We start from the raw sequence: 22978 nt of genomic DNA, 5'->3' as shown, positions 1-22978 counted from the left end.
CCTTGGCTCTGTGCAGAGGAATTCTTCCAAGTGTTGTCGCTTCTTGGTTTGCTTTAGGGACTTTGGCTAAAAGAAAACGGTTTTTCTTCTTTCTTTTTTTCTCCTGATATACGAAATACACCTAAGGTACATTTAAAAACTCAGTTATTTCCTAACTCTTGGGCCTCAGTTTCTTAATCTGCAAAATGAAGAAGTCGGACAAAATGATCTCTGACGTTCCTTTCAGCTCTGACAGTGTAGTATTCTCCACAGATCATTTCTCCGTTTAAATAACAACAAAAACAGCAGCAAATAAAACCCTATTTTAAAAAAAACTGCACTATTTCATCTTCTTTAGCATTTTGGTTACATTTTATTTGACTTTCCAATTCTGAACAATCAAGAGACTCTCTGACTCTCTCTCTCTCTCTCTCTCTCTCTCTCTCTCTCTCTCTCTCTCTCTGTTGTTTAAATCTGTACCAAGAGTTTAGTGTCTCATTTTCATTTATCCTAGAGTTTACAGAAATTGGGGAAAAACATTTTACAGGAAGAATAAGTTCGGAAATTGTTTCCTTTGGGGTAGGGGGAAGTGTGCAAGTTCTTTACACTACACCTCTAATATTTATATAAACAGTTCCCCCAAAGGAGCATCTATATTCCAAGGCCACGGTATTCTACTCATTTATATATTGAATATGATGTGTGTACACATATAAATAAATATAGGCACACAAGGACACCTCTCTAGAAATAAATCTTTATATGGGTGTATATTCACACACACATCTACGTCCTTCCATGCACACCTGTCTTGTAAATTTTCATAGAGACTGTATATCCGTAATGGTCCCTGAGTTTCATTATTAAAAATGATTGTTCCTGATACTGACTCAAATCCGCTGGTTCAATGTGAAGCCTCCTACAAGACAGGACAGAGATATTAAAGCATTGAACCACCATATCGCCTGAAAATTCAGCTAGATAAGAACTAGAAAAGTTCCTCCAAGAGCAATGTCACAAACGTGCGAAAAAGAAAAGGAATTGGGGAGAGAAACCATTGTCGCTTCTAGATACATTCCTCACATCAAAAGCCTCCTCGGGTGACCTGAGGTAAGAGGGAGTCGCTGCTTGTTTTTGATAATACTTTCTGCCTTCCTTTTGCAGATTAAATACATTATATTTCTGAACAGGATATTAGAGCCTCCAAGGGTTTGATTACATCCCATCTTGGGGATAGTTTTAACAAGATTCCACAAATGACATAATTTCTATAATCTGATCTCTAGCAAAAACAACTTTCCATTTTCGAAATGTATTTTATCATTGTATTTAGATTAGAAGTGGGTCTGTCTGCTCGTCCTAGCTTTCCATGGATATAACTTTTCTTAATAAATTATATGAAACATTTGTTTATGTTAAAATTTAATAACCCCATTGCACACCAAAATTTACTGAGGTTTGTGTTACAAGTGGGGTTTAAAAATTAGGTCGCAAACTGCCAGGGGAGCGTTTTTATTCCTAATGTATTTTAGCACTTAGAGCACAACGGACTTATAACTTTGGCCTCTTTTATTCAATTTTCAGATTACTTATGAGAAAGGTCAAGAATGCAGCCAATTAAATAAATGTGAAGCTCTGAACTATCCAAATGTGGCCGCCATTTAAATAGTCAAGACGCCCCAGCAGTATCCGTTGTCACTGGCAGGGTTAGGAAGCCTTGGGTGGGACAGGACAACAGTCAGCTAATCTAACTTCTTCACGCTCTTTTTTATTTTTATTTTTGGTTAATAATTTCGGTCCGAACTTCAGTTTAGGGTCGTGAACTTGCAACAGAACGGACTCTTTTAAAAGTAAGTGGTGGAACAAACTAAAGGCTCGGTTATTCACAAGAGGATGAAAAACAAAGAACTTTATCCTTCACTCGGCTAAATTAAAGCCTGTGAGATGCTGGCGCGTGGCGGCTGCTGGTACTAATAGGAAGGATCCGCAGTGTCTGCACCACAGAGTCCCTGGAGCTACAGCTTATTTGAACAACTTAAACATTTAAATCGCTCTGCAAACACTCAACTTTGCATAATTCTAATAATGCTGCTTCCTCGCAGTTCCAATACATACTCTCTTCCCACCCCTCCCCCTCCCCCCCCCCCCCCCCACACACACGCCGCCTGGGAAGGTAAGGTGGTGCAGGGCTTTCTGCTTTCTCAAAGTGAGTTTTAAAGTTGTTTTTTTTTTTTAATTAAAGCACAAGTTTGCAGATTTACAGCATTTCAAAGGTTCCTTCCTACTCCAGGAAGTACTTTAAATAAGTGTCAAACAAGACGCTTAATAACAAATGCCACTTATGGGGGGGGGAGGCGAGAAGGTGGAGGAGGGGGCAGACGTGGAACATTCACTTTGCTGGACTTGTTGGCTAAGGAAGCTGGATACTGCCTCGAATATCCGAAAGTAATTGTAGCTCAGGTATGGGACAATTCGGGACCAGCCCGACCACCCAGATCCAACCTTCGAGATCCCTTAGTTCCAGAACCCGAAGGCTTCGCTTTCCGCAGAACCATTAAAAAAAAAGGGGGGGGGGGGGGGATAAAATGAACTTCCACGCAAGACTGGGGGTGATAATGAAGGTAGGGGTGGGAAAGAACCAGTGCAGTATCATTTTCAGAAAATGCCCAGTCTACTTTAATTGCTTTTGGCGTAAAAGAGAGAAAAAAATCCACACACATATAAAATCTCCAAGCATCTTTCTAGCTCTGGGAATCCTGCCGACGGCACCCTTGTCCACCCCGCAACATCCCAGGGGACCCCCGCCCCCAAATCGATAAAGCTTGGACACCTGCTTCTTCGGGAGAGAGGTCTCAGGGGCCCCTCTGCAAACACCCTCACGTAATCAAGCAGCGGGGCGCCGGCCAGGGTGGGTCACGGGGGGGGGGGAGCTTCTCCCCGCTGCCCCCAAACCCTGGGGGTGCGGTTTCCGAGAGATGACCCCAACACCACTCCCCCAAGGCCTGTCCATTTTGGATAGGGACCTAGACCCAGCCCCAGCAGACCTTTATTACGAAAGACCCAGCCCACCCGCGAGCCGCACCCAGCAGCTCCGCCGTCTAACTTCGGGCTCCGGGAGCCGGGAGGGGCGGGGGAACAGGAGAAGGGCCCGGCGGGTCGATCCGCGCCATCGGCACTCCGTCTCCCCGCCCGCCCGCCTGCATCGATGTGCTCGGCATCTCGGCTGCCTCCGCCTGGCGACGGCCCCGGAAGGCGCTGAGCTTGAACTGAGGTGGGCTCGAGGCCGCGGCGACGGCGGCGTGGGAGGAGGCGCGTCTACGCTGCGGCTCCGGCTACGGGGGGCCGCATTCTCGGCCCAGGAGGTGGCCCTGGGCCCCAGAGCCAGGTGAGCCCCATATCCGGGCCCGGCCAGCGGAGGAGGCCTGAGGGCAGCTGGGCGCCGAGGCCTGGCGGGCCGCGCTGAGGAAGAGAGGAGGGGGAAGGGAAGGGGGGAGGGGGCGCTGAGGAGATTCCCCCCTCCCCCTTCACCCCTCCGGCCGCCCCCCGGTAGTGTGGACACCGGGCGTCCGGGAGAAGGGGGAGGAGGAAGCGGGACGCTCTGCGCATGCGCGCCTCCGACCCGGGGCCGGGGGCGGGGCGGGGGCGGAGGGAGACCCTGACCTGGCAGGCGAGTGTGAGTGTGTATATGTATGAGTGTGTATTGAGTGTGTACATACCCTGTGTTTGAGGGTATATATACACGAGGATGTGTATGTATGAGTGTACATATATGTTATATATATGAGCATATGCAGGAATGTTTGAGGGTGTATGTGTGTGAGGGTGTGTTTATATATGTGAGTAGGTGTGTGCACTAGTATGTGTGTGTAAGTGTGTGTTGAGGTTGTATATGTATGAGTGTCCATATGTTATATATGTGAGTATATGCAAGAGTATTTGGGGGTATGTGTGTGCTTGTGTGTATGTGTTTGACAGTGTATGTGTATGAGGGTGTGTTTATGTGTGTGAGCAGGTTTGTGTACCAGTGTGTGCACAAGTATGTGTAGATAAGTATGTATATGTGTGTTTGTTTGCATGTGTGTGTGCGTGGGTATGTATGAATGTATATATTTGAGTGTGTATTTGTATATATATGTGTACAAATATGTGTGTGTATGAGCAGGAATGTGCATGTGCTTGATGGTGGTGTAGAAGTGTATGTGATTGAGAGTGTATGTGTATAAGTAAGTTTATGTATGAATGTACATTTGTGTATATATATGAAAGTATTTGTATTGTGCATTATGAGTGGGGGTTGTGCATGTTTGTAAAAGTATGTGTGTATGCATATGTGAGTATATGTATGAGTGGACATGAATGAGTATATTAGGTGTATTATGAGTATACGTATGCATATAGGAAGGAAACAAGCATTTATTAAGTACATACTATGTGCGAGGCACTGTACTAAGCACTTTACAAATTTTTCATCCTTATATAGGTGGGAGCTATTATCATCCTCATTTTATAGATAAGGAAACTGAGGCATTCAGATATTAAGTGACTTGCCCAGGGCCACACAGCTATTAAGTATCTGAGGTAGGATTTTAATTTAGGTCTTCCTGACGCTAAGCCCAGTGGGCCCGCTGAGCCCCCTAGCTGCCATGAAAGTATGTGGATGTATGAGTGTACATATGTACATATGTGTGTGTATATGTTTGAATGTGTGTCTGGGTGTATGTGTTTTGAGTGTGTGTATGTATGTATTCGTGAGAGAGTTATATGTATGAGACTGAATGTGTTTGAGTATATATTTGGTGTAGGTGTATAGAACAGTGAGTGAGAATATTTGAGTGTGAATAGAGGTATGCAGGCATACTTCTATACTCATGTACATACACATATGCATGCACATATACTTATGTATGAGTGTGGGCATATATATATATATGTGAGCATGTGAGTGTGTATATGTATGAGTATATGTTTGAGAGTATTATATATATCTGTAACTGTGTGTATGTATAAAGTGTAGATATAGTATGTAGAGATAGTCACTCCAACACGTCTCTCCTACTTACTTCTCTCCACCCCCTACCTTTCTATAGTACATTTCCCAGGTATTGTCCCCAGCAACTGGATGAGGGAGAGGGAGGGAATTCCAGGGCTGTGATCACTGACCCTGAGGCCCCTTTTGCTGTTTCCCCGGTCCATCTGTCTCCTCCACTTGCCTTCCAGATTTCCAGTACAAATCCACTAATTACCATGAGAGGTGGTAGATCATAAGAGCATCAGTGTAGATTGGGTTTCTTAACCTGGATTCCTCCAAGGATCCATGGATAGTTTTCAGGGGGATGGTGAACTTGGATGGGAAAAAAAAAATGATTTCTTTGTTTTCACTAACCGCTAGTTGAAAATTTAGCATTTCCTTTAATTATAAATTATGGGTAGCTGGGTGGCACAGTGGATAGAGCGCTTGGCCTGGAGTCAGGAAGACCTAAGTTCAAATATGGCCCCAGACACTTACTAGCTGTGTGATTCTGGGCAAGTCACTTAATCCTGTTTGCCTCAGTTTCCTCATCTGTAAAATGAGTTGGAGAAGGAAATAGCAAACAACTCCAGTATCTTTGCCAAGAAAATCCCAAATGGGATCGTGAAGAGTTGTACGTGACTGAACAACTGAATAACAACAATTAGTTAGTTATAAATTAAAAAAAAAATAATTTTGAGAATTTGAGAAAATTTGAGAAGGGGTCCATAGGTTTTGCTCAACTTTCAAAAGAGTTCATGACTCCAAGTGGTTAAGATTCTCTGATTTAGAGAGAGTATTGGTTAAGCCCTTAGTGAGTTCCAGCTACCATACTAAGCCCATTTGGAACTTGAAGCAATTTAGCAGTCTTATCCAATTCATCCAAATCCTTCAGAAGAGGAAACAGTGAAACAGTCAAGAAGTGAAATGATTTGCCTGTGGTCACACAGCTAATAAGTTTCAGAGGCAGAATTGGAACTCAGATCTTCCTGTTTGCAAGTTTGGGCCTTCATTTGCCCCAGCTTGTCAACAGCCACCTGGAACTCAGAACTGGACACAGTACTTCTTATGTAGTTTGACCAGAGCTGAAAATAGCACCTTGTTTGTTCTGGACACAGAGCCTGTCTTAATGCCGCCAAAGCTGACATTCTCTCCTTGGTTTTCCAAGACTGTAAATGTAGAACTGGACTGCGCATCAGATGGAGGCTGTGAGTAGTGAAGTGCCTTGCCCTTGGTCACACTGTTAGCAAGTGTCCGAGGTGGAATTCGACCTTGTCCCCTCCGAATCCAGCAGTCTGTCCATCGTGCCATGCCCTTTTGGGAGGGTTCTGCCAGGAGACACTTGAATAGGCAGGCTTTCTTGACTTCTGCAGTTGCTGTGATCATTGGCCTTGAGCAGGGGACACAAGAAGGTTATCTTTGCTAAGTTCTTTGAACTTTGAATTGAAAAGTGCATCGTACATATCTACTTTTTATTATCAGAGTGTAAGCACCATGCGAGTAGGGATTATTCTTTGTAGGGCTACAGGTGCCTAGCACAGGGCCTGGCTCACTGAAGGAGCTTCATAAACACTTGCTGATTGATTGATAGTATCTTATTTCAGTGTTAGAATCATTAGTGATGATACGTTCCTGACAAGCCTAGAGTTCAGGTATTAAAAAAAAGTTTTTTAATGAACAAAAAACTTTTCTCCCATCATTGAAAAAATAAGGCCCAACCCTTGTATTGCATAGTTGAGTGAAACAAATCCTCTCATTGACAGTGTTGAAAAATGTGCCTGTCTTGTTTTGACCATGAGCATATGACTTCTCTGTCAGGAGGTGAGTAGCAGGTTTCATTATGGGTGATCTGGAATCCTGGTTGAGCATTGTGTTGATTAGAGTTCTGAAGTCTTTGGGGGTTGTTTGTGTTTACTGTGTTCTGGTCATTGTATAAATGGTTCTCCCAACTCTGCTTACTGCACTCTGTATCAATTCATACATGTTTTCCCAGGATTCCTTGAAATCATCACTTTCACCATTTCTCATGTTACAGCCATTCTTCTTTGGTCACAATTAGGTTTTGAAGGCTTCAACTGTTTGATTAGTGGTAGTGTCATATAGATGAGTGAGGAGCTCTAGGAGGGCCTTTCTAACTGCAGATTTTATAAATGATAGAAGCTGACCAGTAGGTGACTCTGTGGTTTTTGTTGTTCAGTCATGTCTGACTCTTTGTGATCCCATGGACCATAGCGCAACAGGCCCTTCTATCCTCTACTATCTCTTAAATCTGCCCAAGTTCATATTTGTTGTATCCATGATACTATCTATCTATCTCATCATCCTCTGCTATCCCCATTTCCTTTTGCCTTCAGTCTTTTCCAGTGAGTCCCATCTTCTCATTATGTGGCCAAGTATTTAAACCTTAGCTTCAGTATTTGACCTTCCAGTGAATAACCTGAATTAATTTCTTTAAATGTCGACTGATTTGAACTTCTTGCTCTCCAAGGGACTCTCAAATGTTTTCTCCAGTACCACAGTTTTTTAATTTATAAACAGCTTTATGTACGTTGGATTCTCATAATAATCCTGTGAGGTTAGTAGTATAGTACTATCTTCATCATATACAGGAGCCTGTGACTCAGACATGAAATGACAGAATCAAAGTCTAATCTTACAAGAAGCACATTATATTAATTAGTGATAGGACAAGATGGTTATGTTACACAAAGACTGAAAAATTATATTTGAGTACCTATATTATGTGAAAAACCATTCTGGAATAGTTTTATACTATTTTATTTATGGAATATCTGGCTTCAGTTTAGTAACTACCAAGTTGAAAAGCCTGTGACACATGCAACAAACTCAACAGACATTTAAGTGCTTGCTGTGTGGAGGGCCTAGTGCTGGGCTCTGGAGATAGGAACATAGGTGTGACACTAGTCCTACTTCTGCCATCAAATAGGGAGAAGACAAGTACACAAATAAGTGTAATGGAGGAGCTAATGAGATAAGTGAAAAGGAGAGAGCTAGGCCAAGTGTTAGGAGAAATGTAAAGAGAAAATGATTGCTTTTGCCCAGGAACAGTCAGGGATATATTGTATCATGAAGAGAAGGTGATATCTAAGTTAGGTCTTCATGCTTCAGGGAGACTGCCAGGCATGGGGATGGGTGTCGGTAGGGAAAGTATGATAAGGAAAGGGGATTGGAGAAGAATCTAATTTAGCTGAAAGACAGAATATGAGAAGAAGGGTACTTTGGGGCCAGATGGTGGAGAGCCTTAAATGCCAGTCAGGACTTTTTACTGTATTTGCTAGGCAGTGGATCCCATTAGTCATGGAGGGGCAAGGACACAGATGGGTCATCGTCTGGGAAGACCTGTTAAGATACTATCAAAATAGACTTTAGTTTGATGAAGGCTCAGAGGGCATGCTTATCAAAAATGCACATGACAAGAAGCTGAGATGGAGAGCCTATGCTGAGATGACAGAGCAAAGATTCTGAAAGATCTTGGTAGATGAAACACTAGGCCCCATCTCCTAAGATGAAGCTTATTAGGGATAAATTCAATGAGTTACAACACTGGCTTAGAAAGATCTGGGGATTTTAATGGACGTGGGACTCATGAATCTGTAGAATGAAATAATTGCTACCCAAGACCTTATTCCAGACTATATCTAGAGGATGTTGGGTAGTTCTGGGTAGCACATTTGGAAGGAGCGTATCTAGAAGAGGAGGGTGACCAGGATGACTGGACATCTGAAGAGTATGCCAGATGAAAGTCATTTGAAGTAACTGAAGGGAATTAGTTTGAGAAAGAAAAGACTTGGGGGAGGATAAGAGATGTCATAGACTGTTTTCTAGTATTTAAAGGACTGTCCTGTGGAGGAAGGATGGGAACTTGTTCTGTTTGGTCCCAGAGGACAAAACTAAAAGCCACGGAGACCAGTTTAGGACCTGTCTTATGAACAACTTCTGAAGTGGGATGGATTTCTTTGAACACCATCTAGTCAGTAATCAAGCAGCCAGCATTGATTAAGTGCCTACTTACTTACTTACATTGCAGGCACTGTTCTAAGTGCTGGGGACATAAAAAGAGGCAAAAGTCAGTCCCTGCCTTCACAGAGCTTACAATCTAACAGATGAGACAACATGCAAGCAAATATATGCAAAGCAAGCTATGTACAGGATAAACAGGAAATAATTAACAGAGGGAGGACACCAGAATTAGCGATTGGGGGAGATTTCTTGTAGAAGTTGGGATTTTAGTTGGGACTTGAAGGAAGCCAGGGAAGCTAATAAGTAGAGATGAGGTGGAAGAACATTCCAGGCATAGGAGCAGCCAGAGAAAATGAACATATTGTTTGTGGAACAGCTAGGAGGCCAGTTGTCCCTGGATTGAAGAGTATTTGTTGGGGAGTGAGGTATAAGAAGATTGCAAAGGCAGGAGGGGACCAGGTTATGAGGGGCTTTGAATGCCAAGCAGAGCACTTTGTATTTGATGCTGGAGGCAATAGGGAGTCACTGTAGTGTATTTGAGTAGAGAGGTTTCATGATCAGACCTGTGTCTTAGGAAATTAACTTTAGTAGATGAATGGAACATGAATTAGAGTGGGGACAGACTTAAAGCAGGCAGACCCACCAGCAGGCTATTGGAATGATCCAGGTGTGAGGTGATGAGGGCCTGTACAAGGGGCAGTGTCAGAGGAAAGAAGGGAGATTGGTATGTGAGAGAGATTACGAAGGTGAAATGGACAGAACTTGGCTACAGCTTGGATATGGGGGGATGGTGAGAGATAATGACAATCCAGGATGACTCTTAGGTTGTGATCCTGAGGAACTGAAAGGATGGTATTGCCTTCTACAGTAATACGGAGGGTTATGGGAGGAAGGCTCAGGGGGAAAGATAATGAGTTCCATTTTGGATATGTTGAGTTTTAGGTCTAGTGGACAAAGGCAGTTAGAGATATGGGGTTGGAGGTCAGCAGAGAGTTTGAGGAAGGATGAATAGATTTTGGAATCATCAGCGAAGAGATGGTGATTAAATCCATGGGAGCTGAGGAGATCACTAAGTGAAAGTAGTACAGAGGGAGGAGAGAGAAGGACCGAGGACCTGAGGGACACCTAAGCTTAGAGGGTATGATCTGGAAGAGGCTGTAGCAAAGAAGACAGAGAAGGAGCAGTCAGAGAGGTAGGAGGAGAACCAGGAGAGAGCGGTGTCCTGAAAGAGAGAAGAGAGGATCAAGGAGGAGAGAGTGATTAACAGTGTTGAAGACTGCAAAGTGGTCGAGGAGAATGAGGGCTGAGAAGAGAACAGCTACCTATTGTAGATGGTACCTATTGTGGATGACCTTTTTGAAGAGTTTAGCTACAAAGGGTAGAGTCATGGAGTCCTTCTTCCTGAAGGCCTTTCAAACAGACCTTGATGACCACTAGTATATGTTGTAGCAGGATTCTTTTTCAGGTGTGGGCCAGACCTGAGGCCTCTGTGATTTAGAGATGAGAAGCTGAAGGTAGTTGTAGTGGGAGATAGAAATGACAGGATATAGTAACTGATTAGACATGGACTAAAGGCGAGTTTGTCAAAGCGCTTGAGATACCGGGAAAATGGGGAAAAGAAATAAAGAAGATGGGAAGGGTAGGTTTATCATAGGAGATGATTTCAGTTTTATACATGATGAGTTGAAGAAAGTATAAACAACTGTGCTACTTGGGAACACTTGTCTTCGTTGACTGAGGACAGCTGTCAGCCTCCAGAAAGGTCTTAAAAACCGGAAAAGGACCAAAAGCCTGACACAAAAATGCAATAAAATTGACATTAGCCATGAAGCCTTTCGGTCTCTCTTCATGGATGGTCCCACTTTGGCTCCATATCTTTACCAGGTAACATAGGGAGAGTGTCTGTTGTGATTTTTTTTTTGAGGGAGTAGTATCTGAAAGTTCTAAAATAGTTATCAGTAGTCAATATTTTCCTTGTTTTCTTGTATGAGGAACTGGGTGAGGTTGGCCTATGAAGAACTATGCTAGAGACCCTAGGTTTCCAGTGCTAAAGATTGACAGCTGCAGTCATCTTATGGTTAAGTTATCTGCACTGGTGGTTCTCTTTGTAGGTGGTCAATTTGAATTGACAAGAAGATAGTATATGGGACTCTTGAGGAACCTGTGATCAATTCGTTATCCAATCAGAGAGCTTTTATTTTGTCTCTTAAGGCATGGAACCCTCCAAATCAAAAGTCAGACAGCACCATGCTAAGCACTGGGGATCCAAAGGAAGGCAGAAGCAGCCCCCGCCCTTGAGGAGCTCTCAGCCCAGTGGGGGAGCCAACACATAAAAATAATGTGATGAAATCCTGGGGAGTGGGAATAGGGAGGAGGGAAATGGTCTGAGGACGGGTCGGGTTTCCAAATTGATTTCATTTTGTAGAATGATGTGTTTCCGGAGTTAAGTCCAAGAAAGTAGCCAGGTGGGAAATGATGAGGATTCTGTGGGTACCATTCTTAAATCGTGGAGTATCTGGGAGGAGCTCTCCAGTCCCAGTCCGAGGGGGGCAGGAGGTGGGTGCTGAGGAGGTGTGAGTTTCCGAGCTGATATCTTGTAGAATGATGAGTTTCTGGAGATGGTGAAGCCCAATCCTTTATCGATGAAGTTAGATACCTTTAGTCCGTGCTCTCTAGGTATTTGTATTTAAGGCAGGTCACAGTTACATGGATAGAAGTAAAGGAAATAACATGTAGAAGTATAAATAATGAACAAATAAGTTATGCATTAACAATATTGCGTGTAGGCATAAGGACATCTGAGGTGATGAGCAAGTGGGAGTTATAAAAGTAGTTGCATAGTGTAATACTTGTAGGCATTCAAAGAATTTAATTTTTCCAAGTTTATTTTACTTTGTTCCCTTCTGTACACTGTTTCCCAGTAAAGTTTGAATACAGGTTGTTCCTTATTTTAATCCTGTCTGTCTTTTTCCTGCCTTTTCACTGGCACAGGCCACGTCCTGGAATAACGTCTTCTAAGTCTTTGCCTCTTTAAGACAGCTCTGGTGCTACCTGTTTCATGAAACTTTGTCAGCGTGCCTTCCCTCCTCAACTTCTCATCTCTTTTGGTTTGATCTCTGCCAGGCGCTTGCCCCATTTGAACTTGAATTCTCCTTAGTTATGTGAATGACCAACCCTTTATTAGATTATATGCTCCATTCCACAGCTAGCACTTTGTATTGCATCTAAGCAGAGAATTAAAAGCTGTTGAATTTTTAGAATCATAAAATGTTAGAATTGGAAGGAACCTTGAATGTTAACTTGTCCAGTCCCCTCCTTTTAACAGGTGAACAAACTGAGTCCCACAGAGGTGGGAGTTACTTGCCCAAGACCATAGAACAAAGCTGAGACTAGAACCCAGATTTCCTGGTTTTCTGCCTAATGATGCTTCTGTGAGCATTGGACTTGAGTCAGAAGACCTGGGTCCAAGTCCTGGCTCTGCCATTAGTTGCTTTGTGGTCTGAGGTAAGTCAGTTTTTCCTCATTTGCCTTCAGTTTCATCATGTAAAATGAGAGGCTTAGCTGAAATGATCTAAGGTTCTTTCAAGTTTTAACATTCTCTGATTTTATCTTTCAGTTAGAGAAGGTAGCTTTTGAATCTAGTCTTATTTCCACCATTGATTCACTGTTAGAATATTTATTCAGAAAAAAAATTAAAACCAAGTTAACTGTAACAAAGATACATAGTGGCTTTTGCTTTCTCTTGTTGAGATTATTCACAGATCAGTCTTACTTTTTCTGGCTAAGCGATACATTTTTATAATTCTTTGACATTTGTTTTCAGACTATTTTTGGCTCAGTTTCCTTTATGGTCCAGTCTCTTTTATGATTTTTTTTCTTGAGATAAATTACAGTTCATCTGTCATGACAGATTAATGCCCTTTAAAATTAAAATGATGAACTTTTTATGCCCCCCTTTCTCTTTACTCTCATCATTGATAGGATACAAAATTAGACATGGATCACTTGATATTTCTCCTCCACTTCTTTGCTGTGGCGTATCCTCTGGACCTGATCTGTTTGTCTAGAGCAGGAGATAGCGAGAGCCCAGTTGACAGTTTTCATGTCAGTACAGTGTGAACCATCCCAGTATCCAGCTTGGATTTGCATGTTTTGTGAGATTAGCAAATATGTGAGTAAGTACAATTTTTACCCTTTGTAATAATTGACCATTACTTCATTGGCTTTGTTATATTGGCTTTGCTATGTTATTGATGTCAGTCAGTATTCACTCCATAGGTACATCTCTATTTATACCTAATCGTCTTACGCTATTCTTTTTCATTTTTGTCCAAGGATCCTTAGAACAGGTTCAGTCATTATATTGGAGGCCTTCCTCTAGGCCTTTTTTTGTATTTCGTGAATACCACTGGACCTGTTGTCCCTCAGGCTGTCCTGTTTTCCCTCAGTATTGCCACATGACCAGCCCCCCTTATTTTCTGATAATACATTTCCTTGGTAGCGTGCCTTCCCCAGGTATATTTCTGGGTATCTTACATATAAGTCGTCAGCCTCTTGTCCTCTCTCCTGCACTTCCCTCCCTTCCCTTTTCTTCCTCTCTCTGGGAAGGTTGGTGGTGCCTTTGATGGAAGATCACATAGCTGTGTTGTGATGTAGGTCTTTCTGATTCTGAGGACAGCTCTCTGTCCACTATTCTATGCTTCCTCTGTGTTTTGTATGTGTATATATACATGCATGTTTGTATATTTACATGTGTGTGTGTTTGTATTCATGTATATCACGGAGATATGGGATCTATAGAATCTCCGGAGACCTCAGTGATCTCTTAGTGCAACATAAATCTGAAGAAACACTCCCCCCCCCCCAAAAAAAACATACTCAACAAGTGATTAGCTGTCCTTTGCCTGGAAACATTTAGTATGGGTGGACCCCTTGTCCCAGTAGGCAGTCTATTCCACTTCTGGATAGCACTAATTGTTAAGGGAATTGACCTTTCATCAAACTTAAGTTTACCTCTGCAAAGAGTACTGGACTTGGAGTCAGGACAATTTGGGGTCACATCTTGCCTCAGATACTGAGTTCAGACGTTATCTGTGACATTAGCTTTTAGATTAGACATTAGTTGTGTGACCTTGGTAAGTCATTTAGCTCTCAGCCTTGATTTCTTCATCCTTAAACCAACCTCCCCAGTGGTTGTGAGGATCAGAGGGCTTTGCAAAGTGTGCTATTGTTAGTATTACTGCTTCCGACCTCTGGGCCTGAGCAGAGAAAGTCTAATCCTACTTCCATGTGACAACTCTTTAAATAGTTGAAGACACCTATTACTTTGCTCCCCCATAAGCTTTCTTTTCTGCAAGCTGAAGAACTCATGTTGCATAATTTTGAGGTCGTTCCCTATCCTGCTTGTCTCCTCCATGTGTTCTCCCCCTAATGATATTCATCTATAAAACTTTAGGAAGCACCGACTTTGTACCTGGCACTGTCCCGATTACTAGGGACACAGAGACAGTAATGAAACAGGTTTCTATTTCAAGGAGCTTATGTCCTATTAGTGTTCTTAAAATGTGGCATCCATGTAAGCTTGTGTGTAAATAAACATCAGTATTGCATATGGATTGGGGCTGTAATGTTTCTTTTCCCTGGTCTTAGTCTGGATGCACATACGTTTCTCAAATGATCATAGAACTTAGACCTGGAAGGGGACTTCGGGACCATAGAACCCAACCCTTCATTTTATACATGAAGACATTGAAGCTTGTAGTGCTGAAAGGACTTGGTGGAGGTCACGAAGAGAACATTCTTGAATATTTTCTTTTCCCTCACAGGGAGTGAGTTAATTTAATGATTTTAAAATTTTAATTTTTTGAAGAAAAGACTTGAAATATTTTTAGCTTCAAGCCTTTGTTTTGAAGATCTTTTGTTTTCAGAAAATATGAAATTGAAAGACTAGGTAGAAAGTCTTCCAAACATATGTCATGCTTTCTGATGATAAATGTAGCTTAAGATATAAAAGAAAACTTCCATAGTGTCCTTTACTGGCATTAGCTTTCTTGTAAGGCATTTGAAGATTTGGGGGAAAATTTAAATCAGCCATCAATTCTAAAAGCAATTTCTTTGAAATGCCAAAAAAACATAACTTAGCTATTTCTCATGTCACATCAAGGACGCTGGCACATTTACAGCCTTTTTAAAATAAGACTTTAATTTCACAAAATACTCTTCTGGAATTTCTCCATCTGGCACCTGTAAGAATAATGTATGTGTGTGTGCATGTATGTACTTATACATATACAGTACACTTCTCTATTAGAAATAATTATAATTTTATTTTACCTTCAGCTTATAAAAATGGGACGTCGTTCTTCAGATACTGAAGAAGAGAGTAGAAGTAAGAGGAAAAAAAAACATCGGAGACGGTCCTCTTCAAGCAGTTCTTCAGAGAGCAGAACCTTCAGCCACAAGAGAACAGGGAGGAAATCAAGATCCAAATCAAGGTCTTGGTCTAGAGATCTGCAGCCCCGCTCACATTCTTATGATAGAAGGTGAGCAAAGGAAAAGAAATTCAATGTAGAGTTTATGAATTCCATCACCTTGTGTTTTGGGACTATTTATTTTGCTAGTTGAAAAATTCAGACCTTTGTCTTAGAAATCATAAGCATGAAAAGCTCTTATTACACTTAAATGATGCATTTAAGTACTGCAAACTAGGAATATTTCAGAATAGCTAACATTATTAGAAAGACTGTGTACTACTCTGGAATTGGGAATATTTTCTGGTTGTTACTATTTTGTGACTAGAAATGGTATTTGAAGAGAAATACTTTGTTTTGTTTCTTATTTGTTTAAAGGGGGGGTGGAATACTTTCCCTGTGCTTAATACTTAATTACTTAGTTAAATAAACACTAAGTACTACCTAATGTGTGCAAGGCAATATTTCAGGTGCTCTGGAGAGTTAAAAAGAAATTCGAATATGATAGTGACCACCATCAGGGAGTTTGTCTTCTGGTACTATGGATAGGGAATATTTACAACTTGAAATTAGAGTACTGGAAGTTCAGTAAGAAATGTGAAAGATGCTATAGAAGTTGAAGGGAGAGTATATTTTTGGGTGGGGAGGTGAGAGTGGATGATTCAGAGAAGACTTTATAAAGAATCCATGGTCTGGAAGGAAAGGGGACAAATTAGACAAAAATTGGTGATATTTCAAGTCTGTAAAATTATATTATTCGTATCAATAGAAACAACATCATCAGCCAATTCCCATTAAAGCATAATCAATGTAAAATTGTTTCAGACGCAGGCACCGTTCCAGTAGTAGCTCTTCTTATGGATCTAGAAGAAAACGAAGTCGGAGTAGATCGAGGGGCCGAGGAAAATCCTATAGATCTCAGAGATCAAGGTCAAAAAGTAGAACAAGAAGGTAGATTCTTTTTTTCCCCTCAAACATCAAGTTGCACTATTTTCATCTATAGGGCAGTGTTATTTTTTTGTGTGTTCAGTTCTGCCCTTGAACTGCCTCCCTCTTCACCTTCTATAAATCCACTCAGTTCCGGTGGTTTAGAATCTTAATCTACCTCCCTTCCCCCATTGAACAATTAAAAAAAAAGAAAAAGGAAATTCATAACAAGTGTGCACTAGTCCAGTAAAACAAATTCTCGCATTGGCCACGTATAAAACTGTGTCTTATTCTGCATTTTTAGTCCATCACGTCTTTGGGAGGAGGCAGGTTATTTGATCTTTAGACTTCTGGACTCATGGTTTATTATTATCTTTCAAAGTTGCTTTTTTCTGCAATGTTGTCATCTTGTTAATTATACTCCCAGTTCTGCTCACTTCCCTCTATATCAGAGGTCTTCCTGGTTTCCTTTGAAGTTGTCCATTTCTTAGTTTTTTTTGTAGTGAGGCAATAGGGGTTAAGTGACTTGCCCAGGGTCACACAGCTAGTAAGTGTCAAGTGTCTGAGGCCAGATTTGAACCCAGATCCTGCTGACTCCAGGGCCAGTGCTCTATCCACTGTGTCACCTAACTGCCCCCATTTCATTATTTCTTATGGCAAAATAATATTCCATTTCATACACTTATTTACCTACATACATTTATTTACTCATTTGCTCTTAGTTTCCAAGTTTTGGCTACTATGAAAAGAGCTACTATAAAAATTTTAGTACATCTAAGTCCTTTTCTTCTTTCTTGGATCTCTTTGGGGTATAGGATTAATAGTGATGTAGCTGGGTCAGAGGGTATACACAATTTAATATCTTTTTGGGCATAGTGCCATTATCGCTTTCCTGCATGACTGGACCAATTCATAGCTCCACTAATAGTGAATCACTGTACCTGTTTTCCCACAGCCTTTCCAACATGTCATTTTTCTTTCTTGTCATCTTTGTCCATCAAATGGATAAGTGAAGCCTTAGAGTTGTTTTAATTCATATTTCTCTAATTATTAGTGATTCGGAACATTTTTTTCATATAATTTTTGATAGCTTGGATTTCTTCCTTTGAAAACTACCTGATCTATTCTTTGACCATTTATCTTTTGGAGAATGGCTCTCAGTCTTATAGCTGAAGCAGTTCCTTATATATCTTAGATATGAGGCCTTTATCAGAGAAGATTGCTATAAAGACTTCTTCTTCTCCCCCTCCCCCGTTACCTGTTTCCTTTATAACTTTGACTGCATTAGATTTGTTTGTGCAAGATCTTTTAAATTTTATGTAATCGGATTGTCTATTTTGTCTTGTGATCCTCTTTTTTTGCTTGTTTAGTCCATAGAACTGAAAAGTAGTTTCTTCTTTGTGTCTCTGATTTGCTTGTAATGTCACCTTTTATGTCTAAGTCACGTATCCATTTGGAGTATCTTGGTGTACAGTGAGAGATAGTGCTCTGTGCCAGATTTCTGCCAGGCTTCATTCCAGCTTTCCCAGCAGTTTTGTCAAATAGTGAGTCCTCCCCAGTAACTGCAGTCTTAGGGTTAATTGGACACTGTGTTATTGTGTTCATTTACTTCTGTATGTTTTCCTAATACATTCTGCTGATCAACCTCTCTGTTTTTTGTCCAGTATCTAATAATTTTAACCATCATTGCTATAATTCAGATCTCTCTTTTTTCATTATTTCTCGAGATTCTTGATCTTTTGTGCCTCTGTATGAATTTCATTATTATATTTTTCTAGTTCTGTGATAACATCTTGTAGTGGTTTGATTGGAATGTCCCTGAATAAGTTATTATATTGGCTTGGCCTTCCCATAAGCAGTTTTTATTTCTTTAATTTTTTTAGATTTATCTTTATTTCTGTAGTGTGCTTTATGATTGGAGTCATGTAGTTCCTGGGTGTATCTTGGTAGATTCACTGCTATATGTATTAAACCTTCTGTGATTATTTTGAATGGCTTTTCTCTTTTTAGCTCTTCCTGCTGGATTTTGTTGGTAATACACAGGATGCTAATGCTTTATGTGGATTTATTATATGTCCTGAAATTTTGATGAATTTATTTTCTCTATTAGTTTTTTGGCTGACTTTTTAGGGTTTTCTAAATAAAGTATATCATTTACAAAAAAGTGATGATTTTTTTTTCCCTGTGCCTAAGAATATTCCCTCAATTTCTCTTTCTTATCTTATAACAATAACTAGCATTTCTAGGACTAAGTTAAACAGTAGCAGTGATACTGGGCATCCTTGCTTTACCCCTGATCTTTTTGGCTTCTAACTTTCTCTGTTATATAAAATGTTTACTCTTGGTTGTGCATAGATATTATTTATTCATGCTAAAGAAAGACTTATTTATTCTCGTACTTTCTAGTGTTTTTTAACAGAAATAAGTGTTTTATTTTGTCAGAAGGTTTTTTCAGAATCTATTGGTATAATCATAATGGTTGTTATGTTTGGTATTATTAAAATGACTTATTATATTTATGGATTTCCCTTATGTTAAACCAACCTTTTTTACCTGGCATAAATCATTCAGCAAGCATTTATTAAGCACTTACTAGGTACCAGGCACTGTGCTAAGCACTGGTGTCCCTGTCCTCAAGGATCTTACCCCTACAGGGAAAGATAGCACGTAAAGGGAGCTGCAGAGTAAGTGGGGTGAAGGAGAGGTTTCCAGGCCAAAGCCCAGAGAACCAGAAGTGGAGTTGGGAGAGCAAGAAGGAGGGCTTGGACCCCTCACCACAACGAAGCCTTGGCAAAAATTCACTCATCTACCTTCACCCTGACTGACCCTCATCCAGGGCTGCAGGCCGTTCTGGGCACATGTTCTCTCGCCCTCGCTCAGTAGTTCCCCCTGCCCATCTGCTGTGTCCCAGCTTCCCACCCACACCAGTTGGTGTCCCGAAGCCTTTCTTCATGACTGTGCCTATCTGCACACAATTCTCTTGTTTCTCTTTAAGGGGTATGTGCACTTTGACCAAGGTGTTCATGGGGCGTCCATGAAAGGAGGCCTCAAGCAGAGCCTGGTACACTGGGTACACAGTTCACTGGTGTCTCCCCACTCGTCCCTCTCCTCGCCTGCCCTTGTGCCAGTCTGCAACTGAACAAAGCCTCAGGAGGGTTGGGTTTCTTTCAGCTGCAGTACAAGTTAGTCTCATGTGGTGTAGCTACACAGTTTTACTCCAGAGGGTAGAGGCTAATAAGCCATGCCTTCCTTACATTTCAGTGTCTCATGGAGATGAGTCAGGCCTCTCCTTGTACAACTACTTCCTGTGACTTACAGTGTTAGCCTTTCGGGGAAGTGGGGTGTTAAGCAAATGACTAAAGGGCAGGAGCCAGGTCATCCAGACTTGGAGGCAGCCCCTGACTGCCCTGCCTTATGACTTCCACCAGGAGTCAGGGGCTGTCTTGATCTTCACCTTTATACCCTCCATGCTGCTCACAGGGCTCCATATTCTCTGAGGACATGTGATTTCATCATGAGCACCCTCTGCCAATATAGATCTATAGATTGCCAACTAGCTTCGAACTTACAGGCCTGGAGTCTGCCTGGGGCACAAGGAGGTCAGGAAACTACTTGTCCATGGTTACACAGGCAAATGTGTATCCAAGATAGGACCTGAACCCAGGTGTTTGTGAGTACAAAGCCAGAGCTTTATCCTAGATGTTGTACTGCTTCTCTAATAAGCTTTATGCATAGTAGCTACTTAATAAATCATGAATAAGAATAAATCAGTTCATGAACTGAAAGAGAGAGAGAGAGAGAGAGAGAGTGTGTGTGTGTGTGTGTGTGTGTGTGTGTGTGTATGTTTTTGTGTCTTCCAGAAATAAGAATGATGAGAGCATAGATTTGTAGTTGGAAAGAACCTTAGTGCATGGTATAGATCAGAGTTTGGCCAGCTGTGACCCATGGGCTCCATCTAGTTTGGCGTTCTTTCTGTTTTTATGTGGACTTTTAGCTAAGAAGGGTTTTTGCATTTTTAAAATGAAGTTTTATTGTATTTAAAAATGCAGAAACCATTCTTAGCTCTGTGATTGTACAAAAACAGGCAGCATCAAGTACAAGCTGTTATTTTGTCAACCCCTCATAGAGGTTGTAAATGGAAGGTGATCTCATCAACTCCCCATGGCTTCAAGCTATCATTTCTGTGAGACTGGCTTCCACATCTCAATATGCAGCACTCACCTCTCCTGAGCTCCAATTTCATATCTTCACTGCTTGCCAGACATTTCCACCTGGCTCTCCCACTGGCATCTCAAACTCAAAATGTTTGACCTGAATTCATGATATTTTCCCCTAAATGACCCAGCTTCTCAGTTTCTTTTGAAGGTACCACCTTCCTTCCAGTTTCAGTGGTTCTTAGCCTTCTCTTTTCTGATTAGTTGCCAAGTCTCTCTGATTCTGCCTCAGTGTCTCTCCCATCTGTCCCTACTGCCTTATTTCATGTCCTCATCCGCTCTCACCTGGATTATTGCAGCAGCATCTTAACTGGTTTTCCCACTTCCTTTTCTCCCTTCCAAAGCATCTTCCACGTAGTGGCCAGATTGATATTGCTAACACATATTACCATGTTCCTGGGCTGTTTCCAGCATAGTTAGTCCCCTCCTGGGTTTGTATGATCAGATATGGACTCGTCTCTTTGGTATTGAAAGCCCTTCGTGGGGTGCTTCCAGCCAGTCTTTCCTGTCAGTTACACATTCGTTAGGCTCGCCGCACTGGCTTCCTTGCTCTTGCCTATCCATACTGTTCTGTTGCTCATGTCTGTGCCTTTGCACGAGTTATCCCCAATACCAGGAATGCTCTTCCTCCTCACTTCAGCCTAAATTTTAGAATCTTCAGGGGAAGAGAAGGCAGTAACCATTTATTAAGCACCTCCTGTGTGCCAAGTACTGTGCTAATTGCCTTACGATCATCTCATTTGTTCCTTACAACCACCCTGGGGAGGTACCGTTATTATCCCCATTTTGTAGTTGAGGAAACTGAGACAAAAGAGGTTAAGTGACTTGCTTAGGGTCACATAGCTAGTATGTGTCTGAGGCAGAATTTGAATTCAGGTCTTCCTTACCCCGGGCCCAGAACACTGCACTGCACTACCTAGCTGCCCTCTCATAAATAAGGCCTTTTCGCTACTCCCCCATGCCCAGTTGTTAGTGTTCCCCCACCTAAGTTACTTTGCATTTGTTTATATACATTTATCTTGTGTCCTTCTAGTACCAGGTAAGCTAAGTTCCATAAGAGTAGATACTCTCATTTTTAAAAAATTCCTGTTTACTTGTTGAATTAATTGAACAAGCTATTAAATGAGGCTAGATTAGTCAGGGAAAACTTTGTGACCTTGAATCAAAGCATGTGAGGTGAAGGTATCAGGAAATATAAACCAAAGTTTGGCTGTGGGAATGACCATGTAGTATTGGCGAATTATCAAGAAAGCCGGCCTCCCAGGAGGAGGGCAGGGCTCTGTGGCATCAGCAGGAAGGTCAGGGGATGTAAGGTGAGGGATGGGACCGCTAAATCACACCAAGAGTGTAGAGTGGAGTAAGTAAGTCCTAGGAAGCCTGGGGACTTTTGAGTGACAAACAGTGTGTGATTTGTGTGAATGTACGTGAGCAGATTGGATGGACTGGTGAGTTTTCTGGCAGTGCAGCTAGACAGGAGAAAAAATAGAAATTGGTGAGTGGTTGTACCTAGGGAAGTGAGGAGAGCTGTGGGCAAGCCTAACCAGGATTGTGTCTGGAGGACAAGCTGGGGTCCAGCTTTTTCAAGTAGAGGCCTAGTCGTGAAACTTTAGGGATCAGAGGTGGAGAATCTTTTAGTCCCTCCTGCTCATCTCCTTCCTACTCCTCAAGTAAAACCCAAAGTCCCTAGCCTGGCATTGAGGATTGTTCTGCCTGCTTCTTTCCAGATTTACTCCAGCTGTCCCTTTCCGCTTACCCTCTTGTTAAACCACACTCAGTTACTTGCTGTTCCTTGAGAATGCTTTTGCCTATTTGCTCATGCTGTTCTCTTCACTGGGAATAGCCTTGCTTGCTATTTATGTTTGTTGAAATCCTGCCCCATCTTTCCAGCTCTGGTGCGACTTCCTCCATGAAGCCTTTCCTGAATCTTCTGCTTTGTATCTTTCTTGTGACTTTCTGCTCTGTGTTACAATTATGTTCTTATTTCTTTCCCCAATAAGACCGTAAGTCCTTTGAGGTCAAGAGATGTATTGCTTTCCTATGGTTCATAGCACAGTAGGTACTCAAGAAAGAAACTGCACGGCAGAGGTAGGAATGGGGGCAGATGATTATTCAGGGACATCTCACTGTAATTGTATAGTAGATTTAGAATCATGAGACCTTAGAGGCAGTGTGGTGGTGCAGTGGATAGAGTACTGGGCCTAGAATGTTCAAATGTGACCTCAGACACTCTGAGCTCTGTCACCCTGGCCAAGTCACTAATGTCTTTCTGCCTCAGTTTCCTCATTTGTAAAGTGGGGTTAATAACAGCACCTACCTCTAAGGGTTGTTGTAAGGATCAGTCCTCAAGTCCAACTCTCTCATTTTATAGATGGAGAGGCAATGGAAGAGAAAACAAGTTC

General features: G+C 41.7%; 1 protein-coding gene across 1 annotated transcript in view; it reads left to right on the top strand.

Moving 5' to 3' along the window:
- The first annotated feature begins 2954 nt into the window (after positions 1-2954).
- RSRC1 (arginine and serine rich coiled-coil 1) overlaps positions 2955-22978 on the top strand; it is a 405819-nt gene continuing 385795 nt past the window's right edge. Inside the window, exons 1-4 of the mRNA XM_027875787.1 lie at positions 2955-3215; positions 3251-3364; positions 15308-15510; positions 16264-16389. Of these exons, the coding sequence (XP_027731588.1) occupies positions 2955-3215; positions 3251-3364; positions 15308-15510; positions 16264-16389 (704 nt within the window). The remainder of the gene's footprint in view (positions 3216-3250; positions 3365-15307; positions 15511-16263; positions 16390-22978) is intronic.

Source organism: Vombatus ursinus, unplaced genomic scaffold (genome assembly GCF_900497805.2).
Source record: "Vombatus ursinus unplaced genomic scaffold, bare-nosed wombat genome assembly UNPS02014810.1, whole genome shotgun sequence".
Lineage (NCBI taxonomy): Eukaryota > Metazoa > Chordata > Mammalia > Diprotodontia > Vombatidae > Vombatus > Vombatus ursinus.
Note: the sequence above shows the minus strand (reverse complement) of the source record. Positions and strands in the feature narration are given on the sequence as shown.